This window comes from Falco punctatus (assembly GCF_963210335.1).
Source record: "Falco punctatus genome assembly, chromosome: 5".
Lineage (NCBI taxonomy): Eukaryota > Metazoa > Chordata > Aves > Falconiformes > Falconidae > Falco > Falco punctatus.
This window is the reverse complement of record NC_137584.1, coordinates 19,170,855-19,190,229: the sequence shown is the minus strand read 5'-3', so window position 1 is coordinate 19,190,229 and position 19,375 is coordinate 19,170,855. Positions and strand designations below refer to the sequence as shown.

General features: G+C 38.4%; 2 protein-coding genes across 8 annotated transcripts in view; both read left to right on the top strand.

The window, feature by feature from the left end:
* MLIP (muscular LMNA interacting protein) overlaps positions 1–1,493 on the top strand; it is a 129,077-nt gene extending 127,584 nt beyond the window's left edge. For all 7 annotated transcript variants that reach the window (XM_080388681.1, XM_080388682.1, XM_080388684.1 and 4 more), the window contains one exon: positions 1,149–1,493. The gene's annotated coding sequence lies outside the window, so the exon portion shown is untranslated. The remainder of the gene's footprint in view (positions 1–1,148) is intronic.
* Positions 1,494–1,579: 86 nt separating this feature from the next.
* The window catches only part of TINAG (tubulointerstitial nephritis antigen), a 54,011-nt gene continuing 36,215 nt past the window's right edge, over positions 1,580–19,375 (top strand). Inside the window, exons 1-4 of the mRNA XM_080388689.1 lie at positions 1,580–7,423; positions 11,902–11,965; positions 12,970–13,059; positions 14,654–14,768. Of these exons, the coding sequence (XP_080244815.1) occupies positions 7,054–7,423; positions 11,902–11,965; positions 12,970–13,059; positions 14,654–14,768 (639 nt within the window). The 5' untranslated portion in view covers positions 1,580–7,053. The remainder of the gene's footprint in view (positions 7,424–11,901; positions 11,966–12,969; positions 13,060–14,653; positions 14,769–19,375) is intronic.

Here is a 19,375-nt window from a genome sequence, read left to right as displayed (position 1 = left end):
CTGATCTAACTTCCTTCTTTGACAGCTAAGCAGATATAGGGGATGTGATTGATACAGCGTATCTTCAACACAGTCCCACATGACGGTCATAAACAAGCAAAGCAGATACAGACTATATTAAATTCACATAAGGTAGATGTGCAACTGATTGGAAACCTGGACTCCGAGAACAATTGTCTGCTGCTGAAGTGGGAGAACATCTTGTATAGGCTTCTGCAATGCTGTCTTCTAGCTCTAGCACTATAAAACATTGCCATTAATTACTTGCTCCATCACATGGACAGTAAAATTACCAAATTAATGGATAATTCCAATTTGGGAGGCCTGGCAAACAGCTTGGAAGGCAGGATTAGAATTTAAAAAATGTCATTTATATTAGAGGAATGGCTTGAAATCAATATGATAAAATTAATTGAAGACAAATACAAGGAAATGTAAAAAGCACAGACAGAAAAAGAAGACAATAATACTGCAAGAAAGAATGTGAGGATCACAGGTGACCACAAACTGAATCTGAGTTGAAGAGGTGATGCTCTTATGAAAAATGCATTCCAGGGAGATTAGTTAAAGGGAGTGCTTATAATATGATAGAGGAAATTACTTGTCTCTATTCAGTATTAGTGAAGAACCAGTTACATGGGGTGTGGGAAACAAATGGGAGATTTAGAAAAGTTGTAAAGGTTTCAGTGTTTTGACAAAGAAGAAAAGATAGTGTAAAAACACAGCAGTTTATATCTTTTCATAATGGACTGTTCTAAAGGGATATTAGTTGCTTCTCCATCCTTCCTAAGAGTAGGAGAAGAAAGAAATGAACCTAAATTTCAGGGAGAGAGATTTAGTTTAGAATTTGGAGAGTTGCAGCTATGTGGAAATTTAAGTGGTAAACCAGCTTACCTCAGGCTGCTGCAAAAACAGGCAAGCATCTCACAAAGTAGGTTCGGTCTGCCTGCTGTCGTCTTCTGTACAGCTATAGCAAAAACAAGGTGGCTGTCTAGGGCTTTTTTTCTTTGAAACTATGAGTTACATCTGTTAGCCAGACCATCAGGTTGTATGAATTAGGAAAACTAAGTGACCTCAGTGCATGTTATACAGTTTACTAGTCTGTATAATTTTTGACTTGTGTTCATGTGAAAACTCTTCTTTTGCAGCCCCAAATTAGGATCACGAGCTAAAACTGTAGAGTATTTTGAGGCCTGTGTCTACACTGAGAAGAAATTCATGGCACAAATATTATTTAAAGCACCATTTAAAAAAATTAAAAATTGCTTCCAGTATGCTGATTGCAAAGAGTTATAACAATCAAATATTCTTTCAAGAGATAATCTTATGTACTAGCATAATTAATCCCAGACATATGCACATGAATGTGCCATATTGAAATACTGTTTCTTGAAGTGCTTGCTGGTTTAAGAGATGTCCAATATAACACAACGTATTTTCTTTAGAAATAATATAAATGTTGAAATGAAATAAAGCTGTATTTTTGTTGCAAAGGGTTTGCTGTGTTTCTTATTTTTACTGCTGTAAATCTAGCTGCATGGATTTCAAATAGCTGAGAGCAAATACTAGCATTGTTGGGGAAGGAATGCTCTCATGCTCTTAACCTTGGTCACATTTTGCAACCACATAGATACTTATGTTTTGTAAAATACTCTAGGAATTATTCACGACTGTGTCAGCACCCACAGCAAGCAGCATGCACAATGACTCTTACCTGCCACACAATATTCATAGGCCTTTTGGCCTGGCAGTGTCTGGGCCAGCTGGTGAGTGCAGGCAGAATTACTAGCTGCACTCCTGGTGTACATGGAAGATTCGCCGCTTTCCTTTCTAGTTGATGCTGCTGTTTTTTTGACCCTGTGCTACTCCCACACAATGTTGTCTGATCCTGCATCTTCAGCAATTTGCTTTCAAAATGCATTATAAAACTCTAAGGAAGCTAACTGTCTATGCTTGCATGAGTCAACTGCCTTCTCTCTGATCCCTTGATCCCCTGAACCACAGAACACCCCTCAGGTATGTATATGTCAGGACCTCTGCGTCTCAGCCCTGTCCTGCCGTGCAGGAGCATTTTACTTTCTGACACAGTGCTACGTATTGTGGTTAAGATTAATATTTTAATTAGAATTGCTGCTTCTTTCATTAAAATGAATGTGATGAATTAATTTAAAAAATATTGTCATCAGTAAAAACATAAAAATTAAAACCAGTTTAAACGGAATAATCCCTAAAATACTCAGCCTCTTGCACTATTGGACCTGGTGTAATTTCAATCCAGCCTGCATTTAAACTGCTGAATGCTGGAGCTGTGAAAACAGAAGTTCAGCAATGAGTAAGATTCTCCGTACGGGTAAAGTATATATTTTTCCCTTTATACAGGAGCACACACGTTCTTCAGAATGTCACGAACATATTGATAGACATATGAGGTTTGTTATTGTATTGGTTTCTTTTCTCAGTGGAAAAATAATAGAAATTGCGTATATCTTGTGGACAGCATACCCATTAACCAGATGGTGAAAAAACCACCAACATTTTGGTGAGTTCAAGAGATGGTTCCTAGGGACCAAAATCAACACATACAGGTAAATATAGCAAAAAAAAATACTGAAAACTTAAAAAAAATAGGTAAAAATTCATACATATAAACACATTTGTAACTAGAAGTGAGTTATAAATATTGTATAAGATGTAATAGGTCTACCCACAGTAGAGCACTGAAGTGGGCAAAATTCATGCTGAGAACCAGTGTGATTCTCAGAGGTCTTTATAAGCTTTCCTGCCTATTTTTTCCAAAGCATTTTCCTTTCCTCTGAATTTATTCCAAACCCAACTTTCTTTTCCTTTTGAATTTCACTTTTGTAAAGCCCAAATCCCATCTAGCATTTCTAGCCAAGATAATTACTCACATGCTACAGTTTAGGTTTAAATTAGCCCAGGTGATAGACTGAAGCCTGTAGGTGGAAGGAACACAAGCAAGAGAAAGATCTACTAGGATTATAGAAAGGGCAAAAGAGGAATCCTTTCATTGACCTCTGGGTTTATGAGTTTGTTAATCTGTGGATATTTTAAAAAACAGTTTCCTTATCTGTTTAAACAGCTTCTGTCTATGAATGAAAAATGAGACCATATTGGCAATTACAGTCTAGGAAGTCTATCCTGAGAAACCAATGGAAAAAGTATTACGTGGGAAAAAAAGTCCTTTAAGGAGAGATTATAAGAAGCAAAACTCAACACAAAAAATTGATTTCTTTTTTCAGTAGCACTATAAAATTAATGGATGCTCCTTATTCAGTAGTGTAATAAATTTAGTCCAAGTTCCAATGCCTTTACCCTGCCTTTATTAATTATTTTTCCAGTAAAATACACATTCTCATCAGGATCATGACTGCCTATGTTTAGCAAGGGCTTATGGTCCCCTTTGCCCCCTCATCTTCTCTTGCAGTCTGATATACAGTATTCACACCATCCTGTGCCTGCTTGTGATGCTTCTGTTGTTGCTATGTGCTACAACTCAAGCTGACAAAAAAAGACTTACTAAAGTTGGCCCAAGTGAACTGAAGGGAGATGCGCCTAGCACAAGGGAGGTATCTGGGCACTGACATGGAATAAGGCGTGGGAAGGAGGGTCAGAATTCATTACTTGAGAAAATTTGGCTGCTGCATGAGAGACTAAGGGTAACCCTTGGCGCAAAAGTTCAGCTGTCTGGGATCCAAAGACTGGTTTGGTGTGGCACAGCTCTGTGGTCTTGACTGAATTTTAATGAGAAAATTGCTTAAATAGCAGGAAGTTCACAAGCTAAAGCTATGCAAAATGAGAAAAGTGAAAGCAAGACAGAAGCATTTTGTTAAAATGCTAATAGTAGCAGCTCAAGAATACAAAAGGAAAAATCTATACCTTAAGGTATTAAAAAAACCCCAGAAAATCAGAAAGTGGCAACTCAGCAACACTGAGGATCAGCACAGACTCCTGGCTGCTTTACTGGGGTTTGTGAGCATGTTAATAGTGAGTATCTAGTATGTGTGTTAGCCAAGTCATAATTGTTTTATGTAAACAATTTGTATATATCATTCTTGCAGTGTCTCTTTGTACATTGTAAAAGACGTTCGAACAAAAATGAGCTGATGATTTCTATGTAAGACTGCTCTCACTTCTGCAGGGAGTGGTATCTAGCCACACACTGGGAAATCCTAGGCTTTTTCTACACTAGCCACTTCATACAGCCCAAAGGACCCCAGTCCTCTTGTGACAGCCAGGAGAAAGATGCCATGGTCTTCTGATGGGGTGGGCTCTGCTGTTTGTCCTGGCAGTTACCTTCAGCACACAGAGCCTCGCCAGCCATTGCTATCACCTGTACCCTGCAGGTGACTAGAAATGAGATTTTTATGGTGCCCAATAGGCTCATTCAGACAAATCAGGGAGACTTTTGAAAGAAACTCTGTGGAATAATCCTGCTCCAGCTTTAAAGAGATTCTTGGATATTTTACACTGGGTTTTATTTGTTACTCCACGAAGTGTTCAGTGTTATTAATATTTGAATTCTTGCCAAATGTGTGGTGTTGAAACAGATAAAGTCAGACATTTATGTACTTAACTGTGCAGACTGGAACTAGGACTTGGACCCTAACTCAAATGTTTAGCAGAGCTGTTATGCTTGGAAAAGGTTAATCTTCAATAGAGAAGAAGGATCATGTTTAACTGTTTCTACATAGTTACAGGTAAGTCAATGTGTGCTTTCATACAGTGAATGGAGAGCTACTTTCGCTTACAAAGCATGCTACTTTTGCTTGGAATAAAAACATTTGCCAAACCACAATAGAATAGATTTGTGTGGTTTTTTTCAGGTTTGCACACATGCCAGCACTTTGGAAAAATAGATTTTATCAAGTTTCAACACTGTTTCTTGTGTCACAAATCAAAGCTGTTTAGAAGCACATTTTCACGTCCCTTTAAAAGAAATCTAATTCCTGTGTAAACTAGCTCACATAATTTCCAAGCAAATCTTTTGCCTCTGGTTTATCATCAGCAAGTCTTTGAAGCTGAAAATTAAAAAAGACAACAACAAAACAAACCGCCAAAGAAAACCAAATGAAACCAGGGGTCTTTAATTTAAAACACAGGTATGCCTTTTCACTTAATCTGATGGTGAGTAACATTTATCACATAAGATAGCTTTTCTATTTTTTATGTTTTCAAGGGAAGGAGATAACTTTGTAAAAATATTTCCAAAGATCTGTAATAACAAAGAGGATTTGCATTTTGCTAATGTTAGTGAAAATCAGGAGTCATTCTCTTGGAACTGATGGAGCTGCATAGACAAAAGGAAAAGAACTGGATCATCATTTCTAGTGAGCACTTCATTTGAGTTTCCATGAACATGTCTTTTCTTATTTTCCTCATGTTATATTTGATGCATTATAGCAGTCAGTGACAGACTTTAAATGTTGTCCAGATTTTTGCCTCATAAACAATACTTAGTAAAAAAAACCACAAAGCGAACTGGAAGGCTAAGATTTATATCCTATTAGTGATGTACAGTGATTGCATGTTGCTGACCTTGGCCTTTCTGTTAACTTCCATACAGAAGATTGCTTGCAACAAAGCAAAGTAAAAACCCTGTGGTCTGATGCAATTTTCCCTCATCTGCAGTTTTTAGCTGTGGTGGGGACAGTGTGGGAGGAAGGTCCAATAAAAGCACTGCTGACAAGATACCATATCAAGACTTGAGCATTTGAATTACAAGCTTATATGTATAAACATACACACTTTCCTTCTTAATGTCTCTACCATTCATAGCAAAGCAACCAAACCAGCTGTGTTCCTAGCTGTGCTTTCAAAAGTAGCTGCCCTTTGATGCTATGACTTCCTGTGGCACTGAACAGCCCAGCTGAAGTCATAAAGGGAAATATCCCCTTCATTCCCTAGAAAACAGTCTGTCATCAACTTCTGCAGCTTCGTCTCATTTACTACAAAATGGAGACAAAAGGATGACTCATTTTTACCTCTGCTTGTTCAGCTCTGGAGACTTAAATTGTCTTGTAACAGTTCAGGTTTGAAACTATGATTTTTTTTTTTTTTTTTTTTTTTTTTTTTGCAATTTAGCTTTGTATGTTACCTCTGCTAGGAACTTCAAAGTTCTTTGCTGCTTTTTTCTGATTCTTTTAAATTTTGGCAACAGTACCATGCATATTTCTTTAGGTCTGCTGTTCAAAAACCTGGAGACCATAGATCAAGCAGTAAGGGCTGTTAGACTTACTTTTTGATATCTGCTCTGGTTTTCCTTGTGATTTTATTACTACGGCCATTTCCTTTTTAAATAGGAATCAACACTCATCAGTGGGTATTTATTACACTATTGCCAAGTTCATTTTGACAAAAGATATGCAAACCTGGAAAGAGTATCTTTGGGTAATAGTTTATACTGAATAATCCCCTGACTTTTTCTGAATTTGCCAACAGTAAAAAGATTGCAAAATGAAACATATAAAGCTAAGTTACATCACTGGAAACAAGATTGAAATGGGGGATGCAGGGTAAGTTTGCTGCAGTGATACAGTCCTACATGTAAGAAAGGAAAATGTAGATGGAATTCAACCTAAGTGTTATATAGTTTCCAATCAAATGGACAACAGGTAAACGAAGCCTGAAAGAAAGACAGCTTCCATTGACACCATGTACTCATTCCTCACATTGTTTTGATCTTAGAAGTTAAAAGTATAGAATTAAAATACTGGACCATGTGTATTCTGTATATTCTGAAACCTTTACTATAAACTTTCTCATTTCCAAAAGAATGTACCCAATATCTCATAATGATGAATACATAGTTGTGGCTCTGTTTCCAGTATCTCTGTATCTTGGGCAAATAAATCAGTTTACAGTGTCTGACTAATAATTAACACATACAGAGTCTTCCTAGAAAATTGTAGTCTGCAGCTTTGTTCAGATTTCTTTCTGAATACCAGCTGAAGGTATTACATCTACAGTAAATGAACATTTACTGATAAAGTGAAGTACAGAGGGCCTCAAGAAAAGGCTATTAGAGGCAGAAGAATGTGGCTTAAAAGTCAAATATTGCTCTTATATTGCTTTGCAAGTGAAGTTTGGATGGCAAAGCAGCGTGACTCTAGAAGAAATTTCCCCCGAGGACTTTACTCTGTTGAAGACGGCGGTTCTGCAAAATGGAACAGGCTAAAAAGGAATCTGTATCAGGGAAGATCCTGCAGGGTACGAGGCTGTTGCACAGGAAGAAATGATGACTGCAGCTTTAACATTGTCTCTAGAACAGCTATATGTTACTGTGACCAGTTCTGTGCCTCAGGTTCTCCTGGCCCTGTAGACTGTTGTGCTGACTACTGGGATGTCTGTGACCACCCTGTTGAGCCCACCAGGTCAGATGAGCCTTGGCCACCTCCAGCATCAGGTAGGTACAGAGAAAATGCTCAGCTGGCATTAATGCATCATGATAAAAATAATCTTGCAAGTAAGAGGACTAATTAATCTTTAGAGTGTATACATCCTAAAAATGTGACTAAAGACATAGTAGACAAACACAAAAAGTATGAAACTAGAGTAAGTATTATGCTTGCTATTATTTCTTTATCTCTAGGGCTGTATTTTTAGTGTTGATTAGATCATATTTCTGTTGGACAGAATCTCTGTTTTACCTGAAACTTCTCAGACTTAACCTCATTGAGTCAAAATTAGTGTAATATCAGCAATTTCAATAGAGCTTCACGGATTAACATGAGATGGACAGCAAGATCTAAATTTTTGTATCCATCAGTACAAATAAATCACTAAGAAAACTGAGAGGTATTCTGAATGATACTGCTCTGAGATAGTCTACAATGATTTTGGTCCATCATAGCTTTCCTGTGGGACACTATTTTTCCTGCTCAGGTGCAGAAGTAGGTGGAGGGATGTGGTTAGAACAAGGATTTCTGGCCTATTTTAGTTTTTACTAGTTAGTTTGTAGTGAAAGTTTTCTCCGGGACTACTCTAAACTCAGTATATTTTTATTTAGAACTAGAGATTGCAAACAAAAATAATAATTAAAAAAAATCTATAAACAGCTGGTCCTCCCTTGGCTCCTGCATAGACCAAATCTTTGCTGGTGAGAAAAGTTTAGAATTGTGAATTTTAAGACTTTGTAGCTTCTTAGCTTTAGGAGACCAAATCTAGCTGAAAATATGGACATCGTAACAAACTTTCAAAAGCCTAAAATCAACAAAAATACTACTATGATTTTTTAATGTTAACTGTTTCTTTGCAGTAACCCTACTGCTTGCATTCCAGCACTCAGACCATAAGCTCTTCAGGAGGCTGTGCTCTTAAGCCAGGCATGCAACCAAAATCTGATAAGTGCGAGTGACAGAAATGCTGTAAAACAAATTTGATTTTCCAAAGTGTTCCTAATCATCTAAAATAATGTTCTGTGATTTATGTGAAGAAAGACATCTATTTCATGTTTATTTTGTGCAGCGGTGTATATTATTGCCAACAGATTAAGGGGTTGTTGTCATGAGCTCTGCATAAACATTCAGCAGCATTTCTGCTCCAGAGCTGACAGCCCGTGGGTCTAGCTTGGCAAACTGTTTCATGTAAACGAATCACTACAAAACCTGCAGCAGTTTGTATGTGGGCAGTGCCATAAGCCTACCTCTTAAACCAGGGGTCCTCAAACTTTTTAAACAGGGGGCTGGCGTGCGGATGAAGTGGCAGGCAGTCATCTGCTGCTGCTTGGTTTCCACCCCCAACCCCCGGCGGGGGGGGTGTCTGTAAATACCGGGGGCCACACTGAGGACCCTGGGGGGCCGTATCCAGCCTGTGGGCCGTAGTTTGAGGACCCCTGTCTTAAAGGTAAAAGTGTAACAGAAGGTTTAGATAAGGGAATAGGTAAGGGGTAATATTTTTACTGCCTTTCTTAATCCATTTTTTTTGCATCTGAGTTCGCTGTTTTGTAACTCTTTGGCTGTACATTCCTGCCAGACATAGCAGTTGTATTTACTCTATTCAAGAACCTTCATTTATTCTATAGGTGAGCTTGTATCTTTTTTTTTATATCTCATCTCAAAACACAATCCTGTTTTTCTGCTCCTTAAAGTGCTTCCCTGATGGAAAGTCTACAGCTGTTTAAAATCTGTTTATTGGATATTTTTGATGTAAATAGTTTAGAGGGTAAATGGAGAATAAAAAAGCAGCCAAAATACAGCAGAAAAAAATTAACTTGAAGGGAACTTCCTGGAACTGGAATGTCTGAGGAAAAGGGAAGAGAGAGTCTAATTGGAAGGAAAAAACGGAGAAGCAAAAAGGACTGAATGCCTGAAAATTATGAAGTATTTTTAGAAATCACGTAAGTGTATTAGCTGACTTTTAGTAACTGAGACTAAGCTTCTGCCTTTGGCTGAGAATTATTTAAGCACTAAAAGACCACAAACACCAAAGTACTTTTCACCTGGAAGATTTTTGATCTTTTGGTTGCCTGTGGTTTTGCTCTCAGTGCTTCCTGAGTCATAGTTCTTTAAATAAACCAATAAACTGAAGTATATATGGGCCAGAGTGAGCAGCAATAAAATTCCTTAGTGCTTTATTTCTGGATCCCTGTTTATTCACTTGACTTGGTGCACAGCAGCAGTAAGCGATGTTGTGACTTCTTCCATGGGTGTGCACCATGCTGAGGGCCAGTCTTGATTTAACTATGTAGACCTGCTTTGACTTTGTCTTTATGAACCCAGCATTCAGTAGGTTTTGATGGTTTTCATGTTTCAGCAGAAACTGTGCATGTTCCTCTCTTAGATACCAAATAGAAGTTCTGATTAGTATTACTATTTTTTTTGTTATTAAAATAATTGTTAGAGTTTTATTTATTGTCTATATTTATTATTTATTTTATCTTTTTGTTTCAAAAGCTTTGTCAGGGCCAACACACTGGATCCCAACCTGGTGGTGGTATAAAAGTGATGTGTAGAGAGTTTTCTAATTGCTTTTACACTACACAGTCAGGATCTGGCCTACAAGCGAGTAACCCTGGGGACATTTCGCTGACAAAAGTACTGACATCAATATCGGGGGCAAATGCAGTCAGTGTTGTGAGGGTATAGGAATGTCAGCCTGGGAGGGAAGTCCTCGTGTACCAAATACTGTTCCTTCCAGTCATGTTTTTAACATCATGTAATCCCATTCATGAAGTCATCAGGCTACATCTTTAAATTAATTAATTTCCCACTTAATACATTTATATTTCAACCTAATATATTCACAGCCAGATGATCTTGCTGTGTTCCCACGCAAACAGTGTCTTTTAGCTTAGATATCTCTGCTCTCTGCCTCAGGCAGCACTCCCAGCTCTCTCTCTGCAATTAGGCTAGACCAGCGAAACTGTACGGTTTTAATCTTCAGTTCCCTAAGCACATGTTATTAGAAAGCTTCTGTACTTCTCCAGGTTTGCATTTTTTGTCAGGGATGAGCAGTGATGCCCACCAGCAGAGCTCTGGCCTGCTGCTCAGGTGCTGCACCCATACTGCCTCCCCTCGATATATTTGAAATATATTTGAAATGCTTGATGCCTCATTCCACCTACTGTCGGATGCTGTCTGTGGCAGACTGTGACAAACTGTGACACTTGAGTAATTTGCTTTGCGTATTCTCTGAAAAATGTCTCAGATCTTGGTGGAAGATGAATTAGGGCAAACACTTTGGGCCTCAGACTGCTTAGGTGGGATGTATCTCACCTGCGCCTGCACTAGCTAACGCAGCCTGCTGTGTGACTAACCGGGAAAGGCAGGCACCTGTAACTCACTCATCAGCTCTAGTCTGCTTTGGCACCTGGGTGTGAAATTAGCTGTGGCTCAGAAGAGCACTCCTGCCAATAAAGGCGGCCCAGGCAGCCCAGGTGTACGTTGTATGTCTGGGTGGAGGAACTGCAGCCTTTCTGTGAGAGGAGGATGGCCTTCCTCATACCTGTGGTGGGGAAACAGCATGACAGATCACAAATGTAAGTCAACCCTTTATCAATATGAAATATGGTTTAAGCTTCTCGAAAACAGAGTTGAAAGGACAACTTGGGCATGCTGACTCCCAGCCTTTTCAGTGGGAGAAGGAACGTGACCTCTACCTGTAGGCTTACCAGTGGAGGAACCGTAAGAACAGGCTGGAAGATAGGGACCCATGTGCGAAATGTACGGTGTTTGTGAGAGCCTGGATCCAAAGCCCTGCACAGGCAGTCTGGGTCTTTCTTTCGCTGAAACTTTGACTGAAGAAACAGTTTACGTGGAAGATCTTAAAACACACACAAAGTCTTTTCTTAGTGAAGCGTTATCAAAGAAGAAAATTAGGAGTCTTGTATTTGTTTGGAAAAACCATCGCTCAGATCAGGTTTTATACTGTGTTTTGGAGTTGGAGAGTATATGAAAAATACATTTACCTTAAAACATGGTTGAACTGCCTGTTTTCCAAAGAAGAATTAAACTGTTGAGAAAAAATAATATATGACAATAGGTTTAGAACAGTTACTAGTTTTTTGATTTCTATAACTGGAAAAACTTATTTATATTTTAATTGCCAATCAGAAAATAATTTTTATTAGAAATATATTCTTTTTAAGTTTATTACTAGAAAATAACTTTATTTGAAGAATTATTTTTATTTACATATAATTTTTCAGTGGGTGTTTTGAATCTGTTGCTGATTTTATTTGCTATGAGTGATCATGTGTTTGGTAAAAAGTTAAAATACATCAAACTGCCCTCATTACTCTGAAGAAGCTGGAAATGGATGTTGCTTTCAACTAAATAATTTATGCATACTGCATTTAACCAATTAATTCAATAGGAGCGAGTTTTGAGTTAATTCACTTCAAAAATGATTATTTTTTCACACCTCTATATGTTATGTTGGCAGGTTGTTATAAAGATGGCCGATATTATGGAGAAGGAACAATAATTAAAGACAACTGCAATTCCTGGTAATGTTTCAGAGAACAGCAAATTGAATTTTATTTAACATATGTCATGAAACAACAATTAAGGTAGTGAGCATCTTTAAATTCATATTAAACATGTCTGCTGGAATAGTGCTGTATTAAGATATTGTAGAAATAGATTACAGACAATTTAGAAGAATTGCAAGAGGTCAATGGACTTTCTAATCAAAATATGAAAATGGAAGTATTAAAGTCCCCTCCTCAGTGTCTAATTCTGTCCTGCTCGTTGTCTGCTGGCTCTGACCTGAGTAGAAATGGTTTCAGCCTAGACCTGGGCATTGACCTGAACCCTGGCAAAACAAATATCATTAAAGCTTAGGGGATTATTTATAGAACGTCTTCCTCTGTTTCTTTGGCTTGAGTGATGAGACCTTACATTATTTTGTGAGAGGAAGAATATATGCATGTATATTTATGTAGGAAAGAGATGAACTGTTTGCGCATTCCTTTCACTGCCCTGGGACAGGAGCAGACAGCACAGACAGGAGCTCTGCTACTGACCCTGGCAGTCAGCTGCCTAAGCTGCCTCCCAGCTTTGCCTCTCCAAAATCCAGCCCTGCACCTCCAGCTCCAGAGCAGCCGGGGGACTCCAGCAGCACCCAAACAGGGCTGACCCTCATGCTCCGACTTCAGACCAGCATCCCTGGAGCAAGGTGTCTATGGCCATATGGCTCCTTTCTGGGTTTCCACAGTGAAAGTTGCTCAGAGCATCTCATTTAATGGACATTGGGTTTTTTCCCTGTTTTGGTCTCACAAAGATGGAAGCAAAATTTTTCAAATAAAACCTTTCCCACAAGCTGTCAACCTTTCCCACCTTGTTCCAGTTACGATTCATAAGGTAGTGAAGTAGCATTGTGTTTTTATAAACACTATGTAACATTTGTATTTTTTATACTTTTTTTCTACCCACCTTCCTTCTGCTGTTAAAATGCATATTTTTCCTTTGACAATTAATTTTCTGCTCAGTGATATTCTTGCCCTTTCAGCAAATGCTTCCAGAGTCTCTGGAAATGTTCAAAAGAAGTATGCCTTGTTCGCCAAGACTTAATTCAGCACATCAATTCTGGAGATTATGGGTGAGAATGCTTTTATTTTAAGGTTTTGTTATAAACCACTGTATTGCTCATTGTATGTTTGTATGAATTACAAGTTATGCAGTCACCCCCACCCCTTCCTTCCCCAATTACATTACAACAATTTGATGGTAAATGTACATCTGTGAAACTTTCCTAAATCTCTGGCAGGTGATGGAGTTTTAAATGGAAAGATAAAGTCTCATGCTGATAGGAGCTGACATTGTAAACATAGCTCTAAAATATTTTCCAAGTTTAGTACAAGTTTTTTCTCACAAAACACTATTTAGATCACCTTCCCTTATACTTCACTTTATTTATTACTTGGGATAGATACTTAAAGTAATTTTTTCTCTCCCCTCAAAAGCATTGTTCTACGTGACATGACTAGGTAGCATTGAAAGAGGAAAGGATGGGCCAAATGGGGACCAAAATATCAGAACTGTGTAGGGCTTCGTGTTTTTCTTACTACAAGTTCTTATCCCCTCCAGGTAGCGCAGAGGGATTAGGGGCACCTCAGTACCACAGCTGAGCCCTGGGAGCCTGCTGGCTGTTTACAGACAGAGATAGAGGGGCTGCCTCCCTAGGAACTGAGGTGCAAAATTCACCAGTGAAGCCTGCCCAGATTTCAAACTGTGACTTAGTGCCAAAAAATTTTCTACTTCATTGGAGACATTTAAACCAACTGAGTTAGGGTAGACACTTCATTTAAGCACCTGGTGCCCCTCACCTCTCTATCATCAGTGGTAACTGGTAAGGTTTGCCCAGGTAAGATACGATCCAACAAGCAGGTGCTTGTATTCTTCTCTGATTACAAGAAGGCCAAGAGCAGTGAAGCTTCTCATTTGGGCAGCACGAATCCCACCTCCTTGTTCCACGTACACAAGCAAGAAAGAAATGGGTAAAGAGAATGCTTTCAGCTTCTTGAAAGCTGTGGCTCAACCCTTTTCCAGTAATAATGTGTTCTGGCATGTTCCAAATGTGTATTGCTGCAAGGTATTCTTTTTCTGTTGTGTATACAGTTTGCAGGGTTAACACTACAATCTGAGTCTACTCTACCTGTGAGTAGGGAGGAAATAATTAAAGAGCCATGGGGAGCCTTTTCTTTCAACCTGGCTATTGGTGTAAAACTCAGGCAGAAGGTGTTAGCTGGGCTTTCTGCTGGGTTCAACAGTGTCTCACTGCAGGTGCACCAGAGCTTGAAGGCAATGTAAGTCACTACATAAAGCTGTTCATTCTCTGTGGGCATCTCGTCTGAAGCACAATTTGAGTGTAACCTCAGTAATTGTTATGACTGAGCATCTTGTTTTCCAGTACTCCTCTGAAGCATTGCATGCTCATCTCCTGCAGGCTGCCATGACGGAGATCTCAAATCACCTATTTTCATATACTGCTGTATTGCTCCATCCTACAGTCATTTGCAGTGGAAGAGTGTACTAAATATTTTCTCATGCGTATCGAATACAAGGTTTTGAAATGTAATTTGAAAGATTTATTTCTGGATGTTATTGTTAGTGGTGGTCTTACAAAGGAGCAACATATTGATGTGAATAGTATCTCTAACTTGGGTTTTGTTTGTTTTCTCTCTGTGAGGAAGATGGAAAGCTGACAACTACAGTCAATTCTGGGGAATGACAGTGGAAGAAGGTTTCAAAAAGCGCCTGGGCACCTTCCCTCCATCTCATTCCTTGCTGAACATGAGAGAAGCTCCCGTAAGTGTGGTGTATAATTGTTATTTTTTTAAAATAACTTCATCATGTGGAAAAATAAATGTGAAAAACTGTAAGATTATGATTCAGGGATTTAAGACTAAATGTTTCCATGTTGAATATGAAGCTCCCAGAATAGTTCTCTAAGTCACAGAATGTGTGGTCCTATTGGTGGAAATCAAACAAGGAGGAGAAAAAACAAATGCGAACCATTGGGAAGCTGCACACCAATATTAACTTAGTGTTGTAGATCACCGGTGTTTGAAATCTTGACTTCATTAGGCTGGCTTCATATGATCCTCTTCATTTGCTAATCATTGCACACATAGCTGTAACCATAAAATATGAATTGGGGGATAGTTCATTAAGGATAACAACTGAAACTAAACAGCAATCTTTGAAAGAAGCTCTGAAAGCCCATAGGAGAAAGCAGTGTAAAGATGTGGTAGGAGGCTGGGGTTTTGGCCAAATGGAAAGAAAAATGATGGAAAGCATTGGAAAATGAGATGGTTGTCTACTACCAGCTTTCTAAAAGTCTTGGCCATGGCCATTTTCATGGCAGCTAAATTAAATTTCTTATCTTATATTTATGCTCAGATTAGTTCTGCATCAAAGCAAATATACTTTATGTAGGTAGGTTGAGTAATTAAAGAAGAAATGCATAGTTATTGAATAGAGTAGATTTTCCAATGCTTTGGATCAGTTTCTTAGCTTCTTAGAAGACTCAAAACTATGGAAATCATAGACTGAAAAGCTAACTACCTCAACATACTGAAATTAAGAAAACTGCAAGAATAAATAGCTAGATCCAAGGTTTGCAAGTGACATAAAATGTAACGGGTTTTTATCTTTGGCTTCTATATAGTTCAGGCAAGTATTAACATTTGATTATCTATTTGAAGTCAATAATTAATCCTTGTTCTTGTGTGTTATGGCAGAAGGGTTTCCACATCATGGAAGACCTTGTGGGGAGCACAAGCAGTGAGGAGCTACCACTTGAGGGAATCTGGGAAAGAGGGGGAGGTTCATGTGCCTCCACAATGATTCTAACAATCCTAACACTTTTTCTTGATGCAAACTGGTTCTTTGCCTCACACAAAGTCAGTTCCCTGCGCCAGCATGGTGAGGCATTGGGTTGTGGCCCAGACTGGCCAGCTTGCTCAAAATTACATTAAGGGGGATTGTCAGAGCAAGAAGTTGACAGAAATTAAGCTTTGGAGTTTTGCCTTGTATAATTCACTAGACTACTTTTTGCAGCAAAAGAAGGATCTGTTTCAGTTGAAGATGGCAAGTCAAAATAAGACAATGACATAAAAGAGTTTAGTGCAATCTTTAGTAAGTATCTGCCACAAATTACCAGCAAAGTGCACTGAGGCTCAAGAGACTTGGGGTTGATTTGTTGTTGGCTTTTTATCTTGAGGAATACCATGTGATGCTTACATAACAGAAGCAAAATGTGGGTATCATGTACCTGGCTCAGAGGGTGACATCTACATTACTAGGTACCTAGCTAGGTGAGACAAATCCCACCTGGGAAAACAAGAAAGGGAAGGTAACAAGAAATTCTTTACAATATTTCCTCTTTTCCGTTCAGTTTGGGTAGCTGATCGCTCAGTAGTCCTGCATTAAGTCCAGCCTATTGAAGCATTGTTATTAAGTTTCATGCAGCTTCTTTAAACTGCTACACTATTTACAGCTTTTGTTCCACTGGTACGTTTCTCAGGCATATTTTCTCTATCTACTATCTTTTTATGAAATCTGTGAGCCACAACCCAAATATCTCTGGCCTTGCCAGACACCCAAGGAGCTTCAATGCATTCTTCTCCTGAAGTCCAGCTTTGCACATTCATGCATTTAGCCCTCAGGAAGTCCTATGTGTTGTTGGAAGCACAAGCTTTGCACAGGACTCTAAAAAACCTTTCTCTCTACTTACAAAAGCTAAAAATAGAAAATAATCATCTCTGTATGACTTTCTCAGCTTCTGGAGAATTCTTCGAGCTTTTGAAAAATTGCTCTGAATTATACATGAGCCTCTCTCCTTCCCATAGCTTCTCTTCAAAATTGTTAGAACTTTCTTGCTTTTACCCCAGTGGTTTCTCTCTTAGTTATTCTTGATGTTAAAATATTTTTCACTGAAGCTTCCTGTGAAGCTCCAAATCTCCCTCATTCTGTCTCTATAGTTTTGTAGAAAAACGTCATCTCTTTAAGTGTCCTTGTTCTGCCTCAGAAAATTTCCTGTCATCTACCACATTTATTACTTCACAAAAACATTTTAAATTTTTTTTTTCACTTGTAGCCAGCTCCACATCTACCATCATTGCATGATCCAGCAATTTCATGGCATGACTTGGGCTCACAAAGGGTACATTGACAGATTCTTCCAATTGGCAAACAAACAGTGGCCATGGAATTAACTTCCAGGCACTTTTTAGGATAAGTATTTTCAGACACACTTACCCCTGCTTCACCTTCCATAAATAATTTTCTGTTGGTGATATTTTTTTGAAGCACGCTAACACAGGTACAAAGTCCTAAAGTTCTAAAAACAAGTGAGTTTTCATGACAGTGTTTCCATTAAGCTTCAGCTGTAGCTAGGCGAAGGCTCAGAAGAGAGTAAAAAGATATGATGACATTCAGAAATAATAATTTTAATATTTTTCAGACAAATTCTTCAAGCCTTAATGGCTTGACCTTCAAGTAAATTTATTGAGTACTAATTCATCTGCAGGCTAAGGTACTAGTTACTGTGGATAAATTTGCACTAATTAAATATTCATGCATTCTCTGAGACTATTACTGCCTTTTCCATTTTGCAAGTGAGAAAACTGCAAGTCATTTGCCCAAAGACATATATATATAGCTGATAAAAATGCTACAATTAGTGTCCAGGAGTTTTTGGCTCTATCTTGTGCTGACCTGATTAAAACTTGGTAGTTTCGCTAATGTAGAAAGAAAACTGTAGCTACCCATTCATTAAATAAAACTTTTTTTTTTTTTTTTAACTTTAAATAAAATCATTTCTTCAGCATGCTACTGGTCTACTATTTAGGGAATAAATGACAGTTTCTGGTACCCAAGGGCCTGCTGTTCTAATTATTTTTTACTGTCTTTTGGAGATGCTTGGGACAAGCAAGTTTGTGTAGCAGGGGCTCCTTACTCATTTGCATGGAAAAAAGATTCAAGGATGTCAAATGCTTCTGCATTGACCTCTTTACATCTACGGCATAGTCTTCGTTCTGATGGTGGTGGAGCAGAGGCTTTTTAGTCTAGTTTTTTAGTTTCTTTGACTGACATATCCAACTACAAATATAGCTTCATAACATTACTTCAAATCAAACTGAGTGACAGAGCTACATTTCATCTTAGAGAAAACACAAACTTCTTGAAGCTGCTCACAGAGATTTTAAGAGGTCTGCTATTAACAAAAGGCTATACCTGCTCCATAAGGTGACACTCATGCCTGGAAGTGTAGTTTAACATGATGGCAAATTGAAGTACCTAAAAGAAAATGGTATGGAACAAGAACTACTGAAATGAGGACCCTCTGCTGCAGAGTATGGCTAGACCTGAACATAGATCTATAGCTAAATACATCACTAAAACTGTTGTGACCCCTGACAAAGCCGAAGCTCCCAATAATGTCATATGTGTTATCTGAGGAGGTGTTTAGAAAGTGTTTACTCACTGCAGGAGATAGTGTAATCATTCCTGAAGTTCTGTGTAGCACAAAACTAGCTGCCAGGCCTTTAAAACACATTGTGATACATATTTGGTGATTTTCTGTCAGTATGTGTTCTGGCAAGAAGGTACACTGCAGTGGTGGGGTCTGCACCTGCCAGCAACAAGGAGCTCTCCTAAGTGCCATCTTACAAGAAAATGGAACACATACTTTAGTAATAAGGGACCATTTTGTATTAAGTATCAAAGAAGTTGTAAAGGTAATGTGAAGGTATAAAAAGTACACCAGCTGTTCCACTGATACATGGCTTTTCATAGCAAAAAAGCTCAGCAGTTGTAGATCTCTCTCTTGCAAACTGAAGCTCGTGCATAACCTGTTTTGTCTTCACAAAGCAAGTGATGTCCAGAACCTTTTCCCTAGATGAAAAAAATTTTTTTTTGCTTTCCCTCAGAAAAACTGTTTTCACATTTGCAAATTCAGTAATCTCCAGCCTTTTTTCTCTGATGGGCCATCTAACTTTTCTGAAAAAGTCATAACTGAAGTATGAGTGTTCTTTTATGTCCACTTACCTTTCTGATTTGGCCAGACTGCTTGTTTCAAGGCAGAGAATACGTATGAAGGTTTAAAAATAATTTTGCTGATTGCATTGTGCTGTCTGATGCTGGTCCTTGGAGCTGGGCCAAGGGTTAAATAGACTTACTATTTGTCACAGAACAGCAGTGCTTCTCAATATCAGGTTAGCAATTTCTCAGACAAAAAGCTAATGTTTCTGGCTACAGGTCAGTCCTGCATTTCTAAATGACAAGGCTGAGGCTTAGTGAGGGATTTGCTCTGGGATTTACAATATGAGGCTATTAAATACATTGGCAGCGGTTTAGGCATACATAAAGTAACACATTGTTGCTTTTCTCAGCTGACTTATTTGTAACAT